Below are 15,694 nucleotides of genomic sequence, written 5' to 3'. Positions count from 1 at the left end.
TCGACCTCGAGGTGGGGGGGGGGGGGGGGCGAGGTGAGGGGTCGGGGTCGGTGAGTTCATTCACGAAAGCGATGGTGGTGGCTGCGCGGTGAAGTGGGTCGCGCGGCGGAGAACTGGAGCAGCTGCGCGGCGGGTTGCGTTTTTGCACTGGAAGGAGGTCGATTGTAGCTTATCCACCGTCGTCGGAACTCGCGATTCGCGTCAAGAGAATTCGCGCATATCGTCATGTGGCAATTTGCTCCGAAAAATCCCCGCCCTGTCGTTTCCTACAAGAATGGAAGACTCGGGAAAGTTCGGCATGGAATTTGATGCTCCTCAGGATGATCTCAACTTTGAGAGTTTTTTTCTTTTCTTTTCTTTTTTTCTCTTTTTTCGTTTTTCTTATTTTTTCTTCTTTTCCCCCCCCCCCCTTTTTTCCGCGCAAATCGTGCTCTACTTGACATTTCTATCATGATGAAACATGTATCAAAATGCTTGAATTAGTACCTAATCTGCTTCCACTCTTCAAAACGTCTAACTAAAGTGGAAATGGATCGCATTTAGCATAACGGAATCAGCCCGATCACAGTGTTGTTAATATAGCTCCTTCATAATTTTCTATAAAATCTTTCAGAATTGCGAACAGTTTTTGCCTCCCACCAAGAAATTTTTAATTTTAAAGGAAAGTAATTATGCGAATTTCAATAGTGCACGGATATTGAGTATTTTTAAATGGAAAGAAGTTGCACGATTTTAAAAACACTGTAATCGTGCTGGTTCCTTTTTGCTAAATGCAATCCAAATCAAAAGGGAAGTCGCAACGCTGAATAGCAGCGCGGGCAAGGGGAACGGGGAGGAAGGGTGGGGGGATGGGGCCCCCCTTTACGACGACGGGTGACGGGTCCTCATTGAGTCATTTTTGACGCAAATCATGGGTCAATGTGTACAATTATTCCTCGTTCCTCGCCTTGGCACCGTCTCTTCTTTCCCCACCCGTCGCCTCCAAGTTCTCACGCTCCGAGCGTAGCAAATGTGCTAACTGTGCGACTCCTATGACTAAGCTCTTGTTGTCAATTTGCCCGCGCCATAATTAATTTAAAGATGACGGTTTTTGAGGTAAATATCCATGTTGGTGAATCGATTTGAATCGGACGAAAAATCGATATGATTCGAGATCGCCGGCGAAAATGGGGTTACCCTTGAATCGGTTTCTTCGATTCTTGGAATGAAAATTATGAGAAATTGCTAAAATCGTGTCATTGTCGTCATCTTTTTTAAAATTTGGACAAAAATTTGATACAATTCCTTTTAATCTAATCGTTTCTCGATTGTAGATGGAAAATTCGATTCAGATTTTGATTTCGCCCTAGATAATTGATTCAATTTTTTAGGTAAGAAATCGATTGCTCTAAAGAATAGAGTTTTAGTCATTCCGACGTGAATTTTGTCGGTTTTTTAACTGCTCTTGCTCCGTCCTTATTTTTGGACCGATCTCACGGGGTAAAAAACGTAATGTAGCTTTCTCTTGCTGCTATAGGATTTCCAGTTTTTCGAAAAGAACCATAATGATACTGGCTTTCTCCAAACGAACTTAAAAGTTCAAAAAAAGCTCTCCAAGCAGACGTGATAAAGATTTTTTGAGCTCAGGAGTTCGATTCAGAAGAAATTAAGGGCTTCGTGTTGCTCGCAAAATTTTACAATTGAAAAAGTTGTCAAATCGCAAATTCCTTCGGCATGCAAGAGCTTCGTCACATCATTCTCGAGGATACAACTATTCGTGCTCATGTGTAGATTTCTTGCCTATTCGATGAAATTGAAGGCGAATCATTAATGCAGAATTACAAGAAACTCAAAACAGACAATATCCAGCACTGTAATAGGTTCACGCATGATCTATTGGTTTTTTCAATCAGAGCTTGACGCAAGAGACATGTTATTCGAAGAGATTCGTTATTCGCACTACCCTGTAGGTAATTTGCCTATCCGACAAAATTGAAGGCGAACTTAAGAATGAGCAACTGACCCATTGCCCGCAGTACAAAGAGTATGTTTTACACTATTTTACCTTAAAAGTCGGGGGGGGGGGGGGGTGTCCACAAGGAAATCGAGGAAGAGTGATAAAAATGCGAAACTTCGCAATGGACAACAAATGAGTCCAGGTTGGAGGACATCGGTTCATTTAACATGTTAATAATCGGAATCTGGAGTGCGGGAGTGCGGGAGTGCATGCGATCAGGATTGGCAGATAATGAGGCTGCAAGTCTGCCGTGCTAAGGGAAAACGCCGTATGAGCCTTCAGACGTCGCCAAGTTTCCTCCGATAAAAGCCGAATTAACTGGGAAAATTATGAATATTATTTTCCTAAATTTTCAGACAATTTTGTGCGCATTTTAATCTAATATATCTGAAAATTTTAAGGCAAAATATGCAGACATGTTGTTAAAAATACATGTTTCATCAAGGGAAAGGCTCCTCTCGAATGTTCTTACAGCGTTCTTGCTTAGTGGGGCAGAATAGTGGGCGAATGGGGAATATTGCGAGTATTTGCGAGAAGGCGCGAAACGGCGCGTGTTTATAATAAGCGCGAAATTCGGTTGACCTTGTCGCTTTCATTCATTCTATTCTCTTCTTCCTCCACCGAGTGCGCGCTCCGCTCCCGCCAACGAATCGACTTCCGAAACTTATTACTTTATCCCGTCATACGAGAAACTCCCAGTCCAGCGGGCCGATTATTGAAATTGATAGACAAAGCGATAGACAAAGGAGACAAAAGAGATATGGAGAGATCCTATTGGTGGAAGCGGGTGGTTGCAATGGACAAAGGAGGTAGGTAATAGACTAACTAACGGCAACCCACGAGAGACCCGACAGTTAGTCTATCATTTTCTCCCTTTGTCTATAGGAGCCACTCATTTCAACCAATAGGATCGCTCCGTACTCCCTATGTCTTCTTTGTCTATAGCTTTGTCCATAAATTTCAATAATCAGTCCGCAGACCAGCAACGCTGCCGTGCTAAGGAAAAACACCGTAAGATCATTCAGGTGTTGTCATATCTCCTTCCATAAAAAACGAATTCGTTGGGAAAAGTTTGACGATTTTTCCTCCAATTTTTCAGATAATTTTGTTCGGAATTCAATCTAAAATACCTAGAAAACTCAACGAAAAATATGCAAAACTCTCTTGATAAATACATGTTTTATTCGGGGAACTTTGGCAACTCTCAAAGGTTCATACGGCGTTCTCCCGTAGCACGGCAGTACCAGTCTCCCACACTGTCAGATTATATTCTTGATATGTTTCCTCCTTAATCTTCTGCGGTACTCACAATTTAAACATTCAGAGGAACGAAAGCTGCCGGCTGATTATTGAATTTGATAGACGACGCTATAGGCAAAGGAAACGCAGGGAGAATGAAGCGATCCCATCGGATAAAACGGGTTATCATAGACGGCGGGAGAAAATTATGGACTAACCGTGCGTGGGGTATCTTGTCGGTTGTCGTTAGTTAGTATTACTTGCCTCTTTTGTCCATTGCAAGCACCCACTTCACTATCATTTCTAGCTCATCTTGAAAACAACGTAAGTGGCATTTGGTGCCTCTATGTTGATGGATGTTTCTTGGCTGAACTAGGAATGTTAGTTCCTTTTTGTGTAATGTAGTCCAATTGAACGTATTTATGATAATTAGAACCATTTGAAAATGTATCATTTCCAAAGGAACTATGAGCATAAATTCGCGCGCTACATAGTTATTATTTTCTATTTTATTCATTCGTACATAGTTATTTTATCATAAATTCTTCCAATTGATGGATCGAAGTGCGAGCTTTCGCTTCATGCTGAAGAAACATTTTACTTTCTACCCTTTTCGAAAATTGAAACATTGCCGAGTGACTTAGGGAAATATCTTGCAGATAAGGTCTGGACAACACGTACACAAAAAAGAATGTCGTTTCATCAGCCCAAAATGGAGCGAAAGGTCATGCGGCACGGCGCGCGGCGCAGTTAGATCACGAGTGTTGAGCAAGCCCAAAACGCCTTCGTGATACTGAACCTGCAACTCCTCGACAGTCGCGTCTCATTAGTTGATCGCTCAAAGTTTGAAGGCGCTAATTTAAAAGCGCTTCGATACGGAGTCAACCCAGCAAAATGATGGAAGCGCTTACTTTCCCTGATGCATTTTTCGTGTCCCTTCTGCTCGTTACCCACTATGAATAATTGTATGTTGAGTTGTCAGTTTTTAATTGCATGAGCGATTTTATTATTGTGTTAGGATTAAGGCATAACAATTGCAATCGCGGTTTCTTTCGTATTGTTTCTTTCTTTCTCCTCTATCATCCAGCAAAAGTTTGTTCTCATTCGTATTTTTAAAGCTGCAAAATCTGGAAGACTCTTTTCAATTGCCTAGGGGTGAAGGACGATTGTTTCTACCAATTTTTTCTCAAGTTCAAGGAGTAGCGTTTGAGTTTTCCTCTTCTGAAAGTTTTTAAAAGGTTTCAAAATCTACTGAGGCCCCCGTAAATTTTCCAACACCTGGCACTCTTACGAGTTTTTCTTACAATTCCTCCGTGACCATGTTTTCTGTTTCACACGTATCCATTTCGCAGCCTGAATTTACTCACCCTTGAGGCAGTGTTGGTTTTTCCCACCTGTGGTTAATTAAGGGACTTGGAGGACATGGCGCATAAGTGCAGTTTTTGCTATTCTGAGAAATACATGTTCGAAGTTTTGAAATTACACGGATCTTTTTGGCGTTAGAAAGTTCAAACTGACTTTTTGATGCTTAAAAATTGGACCTCGGGAGCGAATTTTTCCCAGAATATGCGTAAAGACCAGTTTGACTTGGAATTCAGGGTCGCCACAGTCAGGGAAAACCGGGAAATGTGAGGGAATTTTAAAAAGTCAGGGAAAACCGGGAAATGTCAGAGAAAATGACGAAAACGCCAGGGAAAATTTGTTAAATCACGTTAATTTGTTTTCTACAATGGGTTTGAGGCTTCGAACAACAAATGCCTGAAAACTATTTTCAATTATGCCTTCTTAACTATCCGTCACATCTTCAACTGTCAGGGAATTTCACCAAAATGTGTCAGGGAAATCAAGGAAATGTCAGGGAATTTCATTTTCGAAATTCTGTGGCAACCTTGCGACCGAAAATCCATCCCCGGCTCCTCGTCCATCCAAGACCCCATTGGACATGGCACTATTTATTCATTAATCGACACAATTTGGCAATGTCGCCATAAGTGACTTTTGAGCGTTTTGTCTGGGCGCGCGGCGGGCAGCCGATCCGACAGGTGCTGCCCCTTGCGTGAGGATGCGTAAGCGCGAAAGTTGCGCAAGTTTGACAACGACGCCGGAGGGGATGATATATCCGAGATTCCGATTGGAGGGGATACAGAGTGAGGCTGAAAGTAAAGCGTCCTGTCAGCTGACTGCGCTGCGCTGCGTCGCGACGCCGTGCCTCAAGTTCGAGCGTCGAGACGCTACGACGCGGAGCTCTGTCTTCCGCGACCGCGGCTCTCGTTTCAGTGCATTTCAGCCTCGATTTCAGCCACGATTTCACCCGATTTTCTCCACTCCTTTCCCCTCGGCCCATCCGCAACCGACTTTCCTTTATTTTTGTGCGGGTCGTTTTTCGTTTCGTAAAGGACTTTTTTTTTCATTTATTTTGTGGTTCTCTTTTTGTTGTTGTGTCGTATTTTTTTTACGAATTTCGGTAAGATTTTATTGTGTTAAATACCGACCGGTGTCGGTCGTAACGTGGTTGTTGTATTGTGTTGTGTCGAGACGTATCTTATGGATCTCCTGGATACCCAAGTGTTTTTCGACTGATAACGTGATTATTTTCACAGCCAGAGCTCAGGATGTTAATGCTTAGGTTCATACTGATCTCCCGTTAAATAGACTTTGGCTCCGTCCCATATAATACGGTAAGGTCCTGATTTCCTGTGATACTGCTTGCCTCAGACATACATAACCTATCTCCTGTTATCTTATCAGTTCCTAGTTTTGAATGCCAAGGTCCGAGAAGTAGTGTCTCTCCGACCGATCCCTTTCAATTTTCTCATGCAACTTAGTCTCTCCTCATCGTAGTTTCGCAAAATCTCGAGCTTAAGTAGCCTTTTCATCCTCCAACTCATGTTTTGTCTTCAATGATTCTCAGGGTCATACATGGGAAAGCTATGCTCTTATCAGCATCTTATCTGAGTCACATGTAACTCGAAGAAAATAATTTAAGTTTGTATTATTCATACCTTCTCCACGTGCCTTTCCACCCGAGCAATTCTGTTTTTTTCTACACAGACCCACCCTGAAAGTACCCACATATGCTCTTTCGCACAGGCCCACCCTAAAAAAGCGAAACACTAACTGGGTGCCAATTTTCAACATTGATTTACACCTAACATTCTTTTGACTAGAGCCCAACCATATGGATAATTTTGAAATACTCTAGAAAGGTGACGTTAGAATGGCGAATTTTTTTTTTTTTTAAGTAGACCAGAGTATGTCAATCTTCAAACACTTAGTTATACAGGGTTTCCTAGGGTTAAACGGCAACACTGCAGGGAGATCCGAGGGTCTTTAATTACCAGGGCAAAAAACTCCGAATTTTTGGCAATTTTTAACTGAAGATATTGATACTTTTTGACAATTTTTAACTTAAGATATTGATATTTTTGAGGCCATGGGCAATTTCAGCGCTTTCAGTTATAGGCGTGAGCCAATTTTTACGAGTTTTTGTCTGTAACCGTTGCCAAAACTCAGAAAAAAAAACGATGTTATTCCCGAGAAATGGAAGGGGGGGGGACGTAACTCCCTCAGGGGGCATTTTTGGCTAAAACTTCATATGAAAAAATGTATTATTTTTACCCACAGAACACGCTCCCGCAGACTGGGATACCCTGTATTCATAGTTGGAATCTCATACATACTCCTTGCGTGCAAGCACTAGATGAAGTTTGTAACAGAGTATCTTTAAATGATTCCTGTCCCTTAAATTTTGGGACTTAGGGGTCTTTTTTTAACCGTGGGTTTCAACTTAAAGGCAAGCAGATTATTTTTTTTTTGGGCCTTAGCAGGCGTCAGGCAGGTCACATGAAAGTAATAAGAGATCTAGGGCCTCGGAAAACGAAATGATTAGATAGATTTAGTGAAAGGACCTTGTAGAAAAAGTACAGTGGGGGAGGTTGAAATGAAGTTATGAAGAAACTCCGAATTTTTATCAACATGGTAGGATTAATTTTCTCTCTCCCTAGGTCCTCAGTTCTCGTTCTCTTTTTGTAGGTATTCAGACTCAAGGAAGAGTTTGAAACTGAGGAGGTAATTATCTGTTATTATTGCCAACCAATAATTAATATTAATTGCCGGTTGGAGGCAATGAATTTAATTAGGCAGTCAATGAAAGCGCACTAACGCCATTGTTTTCGAGTGGCAAAAATTGGTGAAATAATTATGACAATTACCTCAGAGTCTTAAATATACACAGTAGGCTATACATTTCGAGTCACATCAGTATGGACAAAAATATTCTAACACATAGTAAAATGCAAACTTAAATCGATAGCAAGAAAAATCACTCATAAATTGCCGTATACTTGCGAAACCTCACATTTTCGAGGAAGGGGCGTCAAAGTCAGTTTGCGAAATTTTTATCAAAAAAGTAATAAGAAAATTTTTATGATTTCTCCAAGCAGTCTGTCATTCACAACACCGCATTTGTTTTTGGTACGCATCTTGCTTTTGTCCTCTGAATTTAAATTTATTTTATAGCTCTCATTATTTCTAATCAAGGCCCATGGCTCTGTCAATTGAAGCATTTTGTACGAAAAGAGCATTTACGCCCTGTAACGCTGCTTGGATTGTGCAACAAAAAATGTATTTTACCTGTTAATTTTCACTCGTCAATCTGAAATAATTTCTGAGAAAGTTCGGAGGATAATGGAGGAAAGAAAATACTTTTGAGTAGTCTTTGGAATTGACACAAAATTGCAACTAAGTCGCACGACAATCTTAGCAGCTGTGCATGATAGTGACAGAGTGACACCGTTATTGCACAAAACGCTTCAATTTTCAGCAATTCGCATATTGAACAGATAGCTAGTATTGAAATAAAAAAATTATATAGGTACCAATATTTTTAAAACACGATTTAAAAAAATTACGTGATTAATTTTAGCTGAAGACATCAATGTCTTGTCACTCAGCGAACCATTGACTATCTAAGCATTGCTTTATCTGACTTTCATAACTTTTAAGAAAATATGTTCAATTTGAAAAGAGAAAGAAAAAAAATTAGAAAAAAAAATTCCCTAAGCTAATTCTATTGTTCTCCCCCGCAGTTGAATAGCAGACAGATTACATGGCACCTAGTTGGTTATTGTTTCGGGCTTCTTTGCTCTCCATGCTTTTGACTTATTCGGCCGTGCTGAAGGATAAGCCGTATGAGCATTCGAAAGTTGCTAAATTTCCTCTCTGAAAGATTTATTTTTTAGGATGGTCTTCAATTTTTCCTTAAAATTTTCAGGCAGTTTAGATCAAATCACGAATAAAATTTTCTAAATAATTGCATGAAAGTTTTCCATAAATTTTCCTGGAAATTTGCGATTTGTCTGAGAAGATTTGGCAACGTCTCAAGGCTCATACGGTATTTTCCCTTACTGCCGTATTCTGCCGTGCTAAAGAAGAACGCCGTATGAGCCTTCAGGCGTTGCCAAATCTCCTTTGATAAGAACCGAATTCACCAGGAAAATTGTTAATATTTTTTTTCCAAAATTCTCAGACAATACCGTACGCATTTAATCTGAAATATCTGAGAAATTCCAGGAAAAATATGCATGCATTTTGTGAAAAATACATGTTTTATGGAGGGAAATTTAGCAACTCTCGAATGTTGATACGGCGTTCTTCCTTAGCACGGCAGTATTCTCAACTTTGCATCATGATCAAGTTGACGTAAGACTAGGTATCCCTCGCAATTCCCATTGTTACATTTAGATTGATCCTTTTTATATTTTGAAGTAGAATTTGCATTTGCATCATCCAGTTTCTCCACAATATTTCACTATTTTCCCGTTTAGATGTGAGTAGTCCCTCCTTGTGTTCCAATGAATCATCGCAACTTTGAAGCATTGCTCCTGAGCTCATGCGCTATTCGCTTTCATGTTCAGCTTTCGGTGGAGTGTAAACTGCATTCAAGAACCCTACCGTGCTAATCATCGGTGCATACATTGCGGACTTGTGTTATTTTCTCGGTTTCGAGTTAACGGAGGAAGGACTTTGATTTAGTACTTTTCGTTGTTGAATATTTTTTCCAACACTTTTTTGCTTTTTAAATCTTAAGTTGGAGAGACACGTTTATTTTTTACACAATTCAACTTTGTGTTCATTTTTTTTCTTGAAATAATCCAACGATGACATGAACAATGATGGGGGAGGTGACGCACTGAGAAAGGCCGCTAATTTGGGCTCGGTTGACTTAGACCTGTCCGAGGTTGACGATGTCAGTGCTATCTACGACTACTTTAACAGTGTTCTGAAAGAGAAGCCCAAATCTCTTGACATCGGGTCCGTCTCATTCGATGAAACGACCCCTGATTCGAGCACCGCGACTGCGCTACACGGAAAAGGCAGCGTTTCTGATTGTTTTTACCACATTCACAAGCATGGATCCCAGCTGGGGGTGCGGCTCTTGCTGCCCGCACTTAACAGAGGTTCGTTTTTTCTCATTTTATTTTCTTTTTTGTTGTTCTGTCCGATCAGTTCTTCACCCTTTGTAGGATGTAAAGTTCTGGCACCGCTTGTTGGCTCCTCAAGGGTTGCTTTAGGCGGTTTAAGTTTGTTGAGTGTGCAATCGTGGACCCTGTGGATGCTGATCGGATTTCATTTTCCAAGTGGGATTTATTGTACCTGGGCTCAGTATAGGAGCAACGTATGCTATGCACCATACAATTCCCTGTGCACATACGCAGGGTGTCTACAAGTCCGCAAAGTCCGCAAATAGTACTGATTTTTAAGGGCGCTTCGGAAATACTGTAAAAGTGCGTCTATTCCGCAAGAAAGTCCGGAATTTTTTTTTAATTTCTCATCATTTTTGTCGCAATTTGAGCAAGAAATGCAAATTTTTGAAATTTTTCCAATTTCGTAAAGAGGATGCACTGAAAAAGTACTGCATTTTTCCTGTTGTGGAGGTACTGAAAATCTTGGGAATGTACTGAAATAGTACTGTAAAAGTACTGGTTTTTGGCCAGCCGGTTTTAGTAGACACCCTGAATGATACGTGTTTTTACAGCTGAACAAGACATTGTAGTTCCATATTGAAAAACATAGTCCAATGGGTCAGTTGCGCTGGTCTCAGAATTATTTTTTGATACTCGATTTTGTAGATCAGCTAAAAATAATCAGATCTGTCCAAACAGCAACTTTTTTACGTTGAATATTAACTGAGATATCGTGCTTTAAAAAAAAAAAATCTGTTTATGACGCCATCCGCCGCGGTAGTGCCATGAGACCCTTGGTTTTTTCCACCTATTTTCATCCAAATCTCATGTTGAGTAACCAATGCAAATATTCGTCTCTCTGAATGATGAAACTAAGGTGGAAGAAACCAAGGGTGTCTCTACCGCAGTGGATGACATCATGAACCGAATTTTTCACAGCACGATACCTCGGTCAATATTCAACGTAAAAAGTTGCTGTTCGGACAGATCTTATTATTTTTAGCTAACCCACAAGAATCAAGCGTCAAAACACGATTCTGTGACCAGCGAAAGTGACCCATTAGAAACTATAATATCGGGCTCAGTTTAGAAACAACGCATGCTCTAACAAATTCCCTGTGCTTACACGTGTTCTTACGTATGAGCAAGGCATTGTAGTCCCAAATTGCAAAATATAGTCCAATTGGCTTTGTTAACGGGGCTAATCGCCTCATCTCCACTTTCCAATCTTTAATGGTTGTAGAATTGGAATAATATTTTCTGCAATCCGGTGTCCTCATTTTTGTTTTTTTATTTCTTCCTTGTAATTAATAACCTTCACTGGAAAAAAAAGAATCTTAAATTTGCCGCCAAGAAGTATTTCTTCTTAAATCAAGAATTTTGCTGGTTAATATAAGCTACTTTTTTTGCTTAATCCGAGCATTATTTTTCTTGAATCAAGAAAAAGTCAGCTTAAAGCAAGATAAAGAAAATTTTTGGCGGCAAATTCAAGAATTATCACGCTTGATCCAAGCTACTTTTTTTTTCAGTGTTCCTTTAAATTTACATCAGTCTTGGGAAAACAAATTAAAATAATTTGTCTCCTTGGGAATTGGTAGTTCACTGTCAGTTTTGAATGCACCGAATCTGTAAATTTGAAGTGGATCTTCTAAAGAATATGGAGATAAAAATAAACGGAAGTCTTTTGAAAGGTGCTTGGCGAAACGCCTATTTGGGTGTGATAATTGCGTTTTAATTTCTTGCCTTGTCAATCGTTCTGTTATTTCCTCTGCTACAGAGGTGCATGAATGTTGTATGCATAGTAGTTTTTGATTGCTAATAGATTTTGATTGCTAATAGATTTCTCCGGTCATACATTACTGCCTACTTGTTTCTCATCGCTTCATGCATTATTTAACCACAATCTTGCTCCCAGTAATGCCAGAGAGGTGTTTAAAATAGTTACCCACTAATACATATAAATAGAGGGAAATGCGATGTTTTCAAAGAATTTTTACACGCATGTTCAATTAGTTTCATGGTTCATCTTTAAAACCCTGTCTCTCACCCACGAAAATTGGAAATTTTCGAAATTTTATGAATACGAAGGCTTAAAAATTTTCCGGGATTACCAAAAGTGAATTGGAGGAAATTTCACGCCTCAGTGCTGATTTTTTTTTTCACTAAGTATTCGCGGAAATTTCAAAGTGCTGGAATTTAGATGCTTGGTTTCAATTTTATAGCATTGTATTTTAATAGCACTTGATACATAGCGTATTGCTTATGAGAAAATTGGAACTTGCATCTGGATGGTTTCACGATAACTGGAATAGTTTTGTCGCCGTAACAGACAACACGTTTTTCGGTCATATTTTTAGTAGAAATGAAAATTGAGGCAAATTTTTTCGCATTACGCGGGAAAAACGAGTTTAGGCCTGCATGGTACCTGCGCGGAAGGTCCCAGCCCTAACTGGGTAGGTAAAATTGCTTTACCTCACCCACAGGGGCAGGCCCGGCGCGGGTAGAGCCCAAAGCTACCTGCTTCAGGGTTCAGCCCTGTCTGGACCCTGTCCAGGTAGGGTTGGGCCCTACCCGCGCAGGGCCTGCCCCTATGGGGTATGAGGTGAAGCAATTCTAAGGCCCAGCCCTAATCTCGTTTTTTCAGTGTAATCTTTAAAGGGTTACGTATTATAACGATTTCTAATGATTTATCGCTCTACTTCTCAATTATTATGTAAATTCCGAAATTGTGCTGTCTGTAAAGCGGTAAAAAATCAGCGTAACAGACAGCACATTTTCGGCCATTCATATATTAAAATTGAAAAGTAGAGCGATAAATCGTTGAAATTCGTTATAACACGTAACCCTGTGTAGATTCATGCAAAAAAATTCGAGTGATTATCATTACTACTAAAAATATTACCGAAAAATGTGTTGTCTGTTACGGCGACAAAACTTATCGTGAAACCGCCCATTGATATTCGGCAAATGTGCACAATTTCAATTTCGAGGTTGCCTTGTGGAAGATTCGCGCTCGCCGTCTTGGAAAATGTCTTACGTTGGATATTTAGCGGTGCGCACGGTGCGCCGTAAGTATAGCTCAAAATTAGTCGATAAGAGCTTGCGTGGATCCCAAAAAGTATGTTCAAGAAAGTTATCAATGACGTAAAGTGAATTACAAAAGGAGAGGGGTGGGAGAGGTCTGGTTATTTTTAATTCTTTCCTCCCGTCTCCCTCTTTGTGGTTTGTAATAAAACGTTAACTCGGGCTCAAGTTTTTTCTGCACCTAAACATCCGGTCTTTCGTCATGTCAGGATATTTCTTCGCGAGAGGGGGAGATATTTTCTTGTGTGTTTTTAAGATTTAACTCTCTAAAAAAAGTTATACATTTCAAATTCCAATGAACGAAGTAATCAAATTTTACGGAACGTGCGTGTTGCACTGGTAACAGAATCAACTTTTGATGGTTGAAATCGACGAAATACCAAAAAATGCATGATAAGATCCGCCCCAATTCTAATTATTTCAATGTCTAAAGGGATATCGACTTTCGATAAACACGAAGATTGACCGTTTGGAAGATGTTGACAGATATCGGGAACAGTTCGGATCATTTATAAAGTTGCGAAGTTGGGGTTTTCCATGGAGGAATGGAGGATGACTTTGTAAATGCCCGGAGGCGCGTAGCGCTCACGGAGGCTACCCCGCTACCCCTTCTTGGTAAAGTAATACTGTTTATGGAGTGCTTACTCGTGCGACGACGAAGGTCCTAGCGGTGCGAAAGACTCAAATTACAGGGCGTGCGATTGCAGAGTACACGAGCGCCAAAACTATAAAATCTGTTGACAAGTGGATGGAACCGCGATCAAGACGAATGATGAATCTGTAGTCGGTAGCGTGTTCGCGGGAACCTTGAAAGCTCTGGGCGGTTCTCCGTCCGCTCAACTTGGGAAAACTTCCATCACTCAACGATGAAAGCTCACTTTGGCCATCCACCCATGTTTCCAAGTTCCTCCAGCCGATTTTCCGTCCTTGTAGGACCTTCAATGTTCCTTGAAGGCTTGTTTTTGGGTTGGTTAGGGTAGAGTTATTTTATGTCGTGGTAGAAGGAATTGTTCTAGCGTTTTTGCCCACTCGGCCTCGTAAGGATCAAGGAAACCGGGAAGGGTGTCCATAATATGAACCTTCAGGCGTTGCCAAATTTCCTTTCATGAAACGCGAATTTTCTGGTAAACTCATGAATATTTTTCCTTCAACTTTTCAGACAATTTTGCTCGTAATCCCATCGAAAAGTCCTGAAAATTTCAAGGGAAAATATCCGTAACTCTCCTCCAAAATAAACATTTTATCGAAGTAAATCTGGCAAATCTCGAATGTTCATACGGCGTTCTTCTTTAGCACGGCAGTATAGGTCTCTAGAAAATCTGGAAAACAGGGAATGCAGCTCTTGCATGCGTCTTGCAGGAATTTGCGATTTCAAGTACTGATTCCTGTGTAAAATCTCGCGAGAAACACGATGGTGCCATCAGTTTTTTCTAAAATCAATTGCAAAGCTCTAAAAAAGCTCTCAAAGTTGAGACTGAATTGGAGAGGATATCCCACGCTACCCTTAGAGTCCACCTCTATATCAAGACAAACTCTCCGTGCAAAGATAGGGGAAATACATTTACAGGGTTGCCATTTTTGTCAGGGAAATGAGGGAAATGTAAAGGAATATTTCTTTTAAAAATGGCTAGACACTCTGGGAGAAATAGGAATGGCACCCTCTCAACTCAGTTTTCTTGGCAATTATGAATATAAGCTTTCAAACTTGAAATACAAATGAAACAAGTATCGATTATCCGGTTGATCCGGAACTGGAAAAGCTAGACAAAAGCTAGATTCCTTTATCAGGGACGGAAATCGTCAGTTCCTCCGGGTTTGGTTCGTGTCAGGAGATCTCGAGGATGATAAATGCATTCGTCGCGCGTCGCGTCGCGTCGGCGAGAGATAAGGCTCACCAGGAGAGGAATAATAAATCATTGAAAGGGTTTTCATAATGTGAGTGCGTTTCCGCATTTCCGGCTTCGCTTGTCGGGAGCCGTGGCGAGGGGTGGCGACTTCTTGGAGTTTCCACTATCGATTCCTTCTCTTCAACCCCCAGCAAGTGTTACTCCATCCAATTTGATAAGAACCCCTTCGAAAGCTGTTACTTGGTCAATGCACTTCGAGCTTGAGCCCACCGACCAAAAAATGCCCGCGGTCATTGAACTGCTTGCAATCCTTGTTTCCCGCACGAAGGAACGTATCTCTATTCCAGGGTTGCAAAAGTAACTCAAACGATTTAATGGACCACTAGACAAGGTACGAATTTAAGCATTCTGATACATGTATCTTAACCAAAATTTCACGTAGAACACGATTCGCGCAACGAAAATTACTGAAACCAACTCCTAACGAAGCTATATTAACATTTTTATTTCACATTGGTTACGAGGAACTTGAACTGCCCGCTCACGAGAAACTCAAAGCTCTACGTGAGTCAGATCGAGCACTACAACGGTCTCAGCAAGCCTCTCAATCGAGCAATGTTCATTTCCTTCCATGTGTTGTTCAAACTATAAGCAATTTGCTATAGCTGAGCCAAAGTGTCAAGATTGAGGTTGCCAGATTTTTATACTGCAAGAGACTGTCATGATAACGTTTAGCGCGCGATGTGAATCACGTAGAGCATTAAGTTTTCATGAGCGGGTGGTTTGAATTCACGCATCAGGAATCATTAAATATCTTCGTAAGGAGTTGATTTCGGTAATTTTCGTTGTGCGTATCGTATTTTAAGTGAAATTTTGGTCATGAAACATGCATCAGAATGCTGAAATTCGTACTTTGTCTAGTGGTCCATTATATGCACATGCTTATAAGTGCTTTTACCAAATGGACCAGAAATTGTAGTTCCGAATCGCAAAACTTAGTCCTATCGTGATCCCCACCACATCCAACAGCCGCAGTCTCCACAAAAACTCAAGTATTCAGTAGA

General features: G+C 40.6%; 1 protein-coding gene across 10 annotated transcripts in view; it reads left to right on the top strand.

Annotated features, from left to right (window-relative positions):
• Positions 1–15,694, top strand: part of milt (trafficking kinesin-binding protein milt) — a 104,622-nt gene that overhangs the window by 11,506 nt on the left and 77,422 nt on the right. The window contains exons 1-3 of one of the 10 annotated variants that reach the window (XM_072303506.1): positions 5,391–5,625; positions 5,836–5,913; positions 9,151–9,693. The exons of 3 other annotated variants lie outside the window; for them this stretch is intronic. In XM_072303506.1, the coding sequence (XP_072159607.1) occupies positions 9,399–9,693 (295 nt within the window). In that variant the 5' untranslated portion in view covers positions 5,391–5,625; positions 5,836–5,913; positions 9,151–9,398. Of the gene's footprint in view, positions 1–5,390; positions 5,919–9,060; positions 9,694–15,694 lie in introns of those variants that run through there. 6 more of the 10 variants (XM_019054698.2, XM_019054700.2, XM_019054701.2 and 3 more) reach the window with 6 other exon arrangements.

This window comes from Bemisia tabaci, chromosome 8, assembly GCF_918797505.1.
Source record: "Bemisia tabaci chromosome 8, PGI_BMITA_v3".
NCBI classification, from domain to species: Eukaryota; Metazoa; Arthropoda; class Insecta; order Hemiptera; family Aleyrodidae; genus Bemisia; species Bemisia tabaci.
Note: the sequence above shows the minus strand (reverse complement) of the source record. Positions and strands in the feature narration are given on the sequence as shown.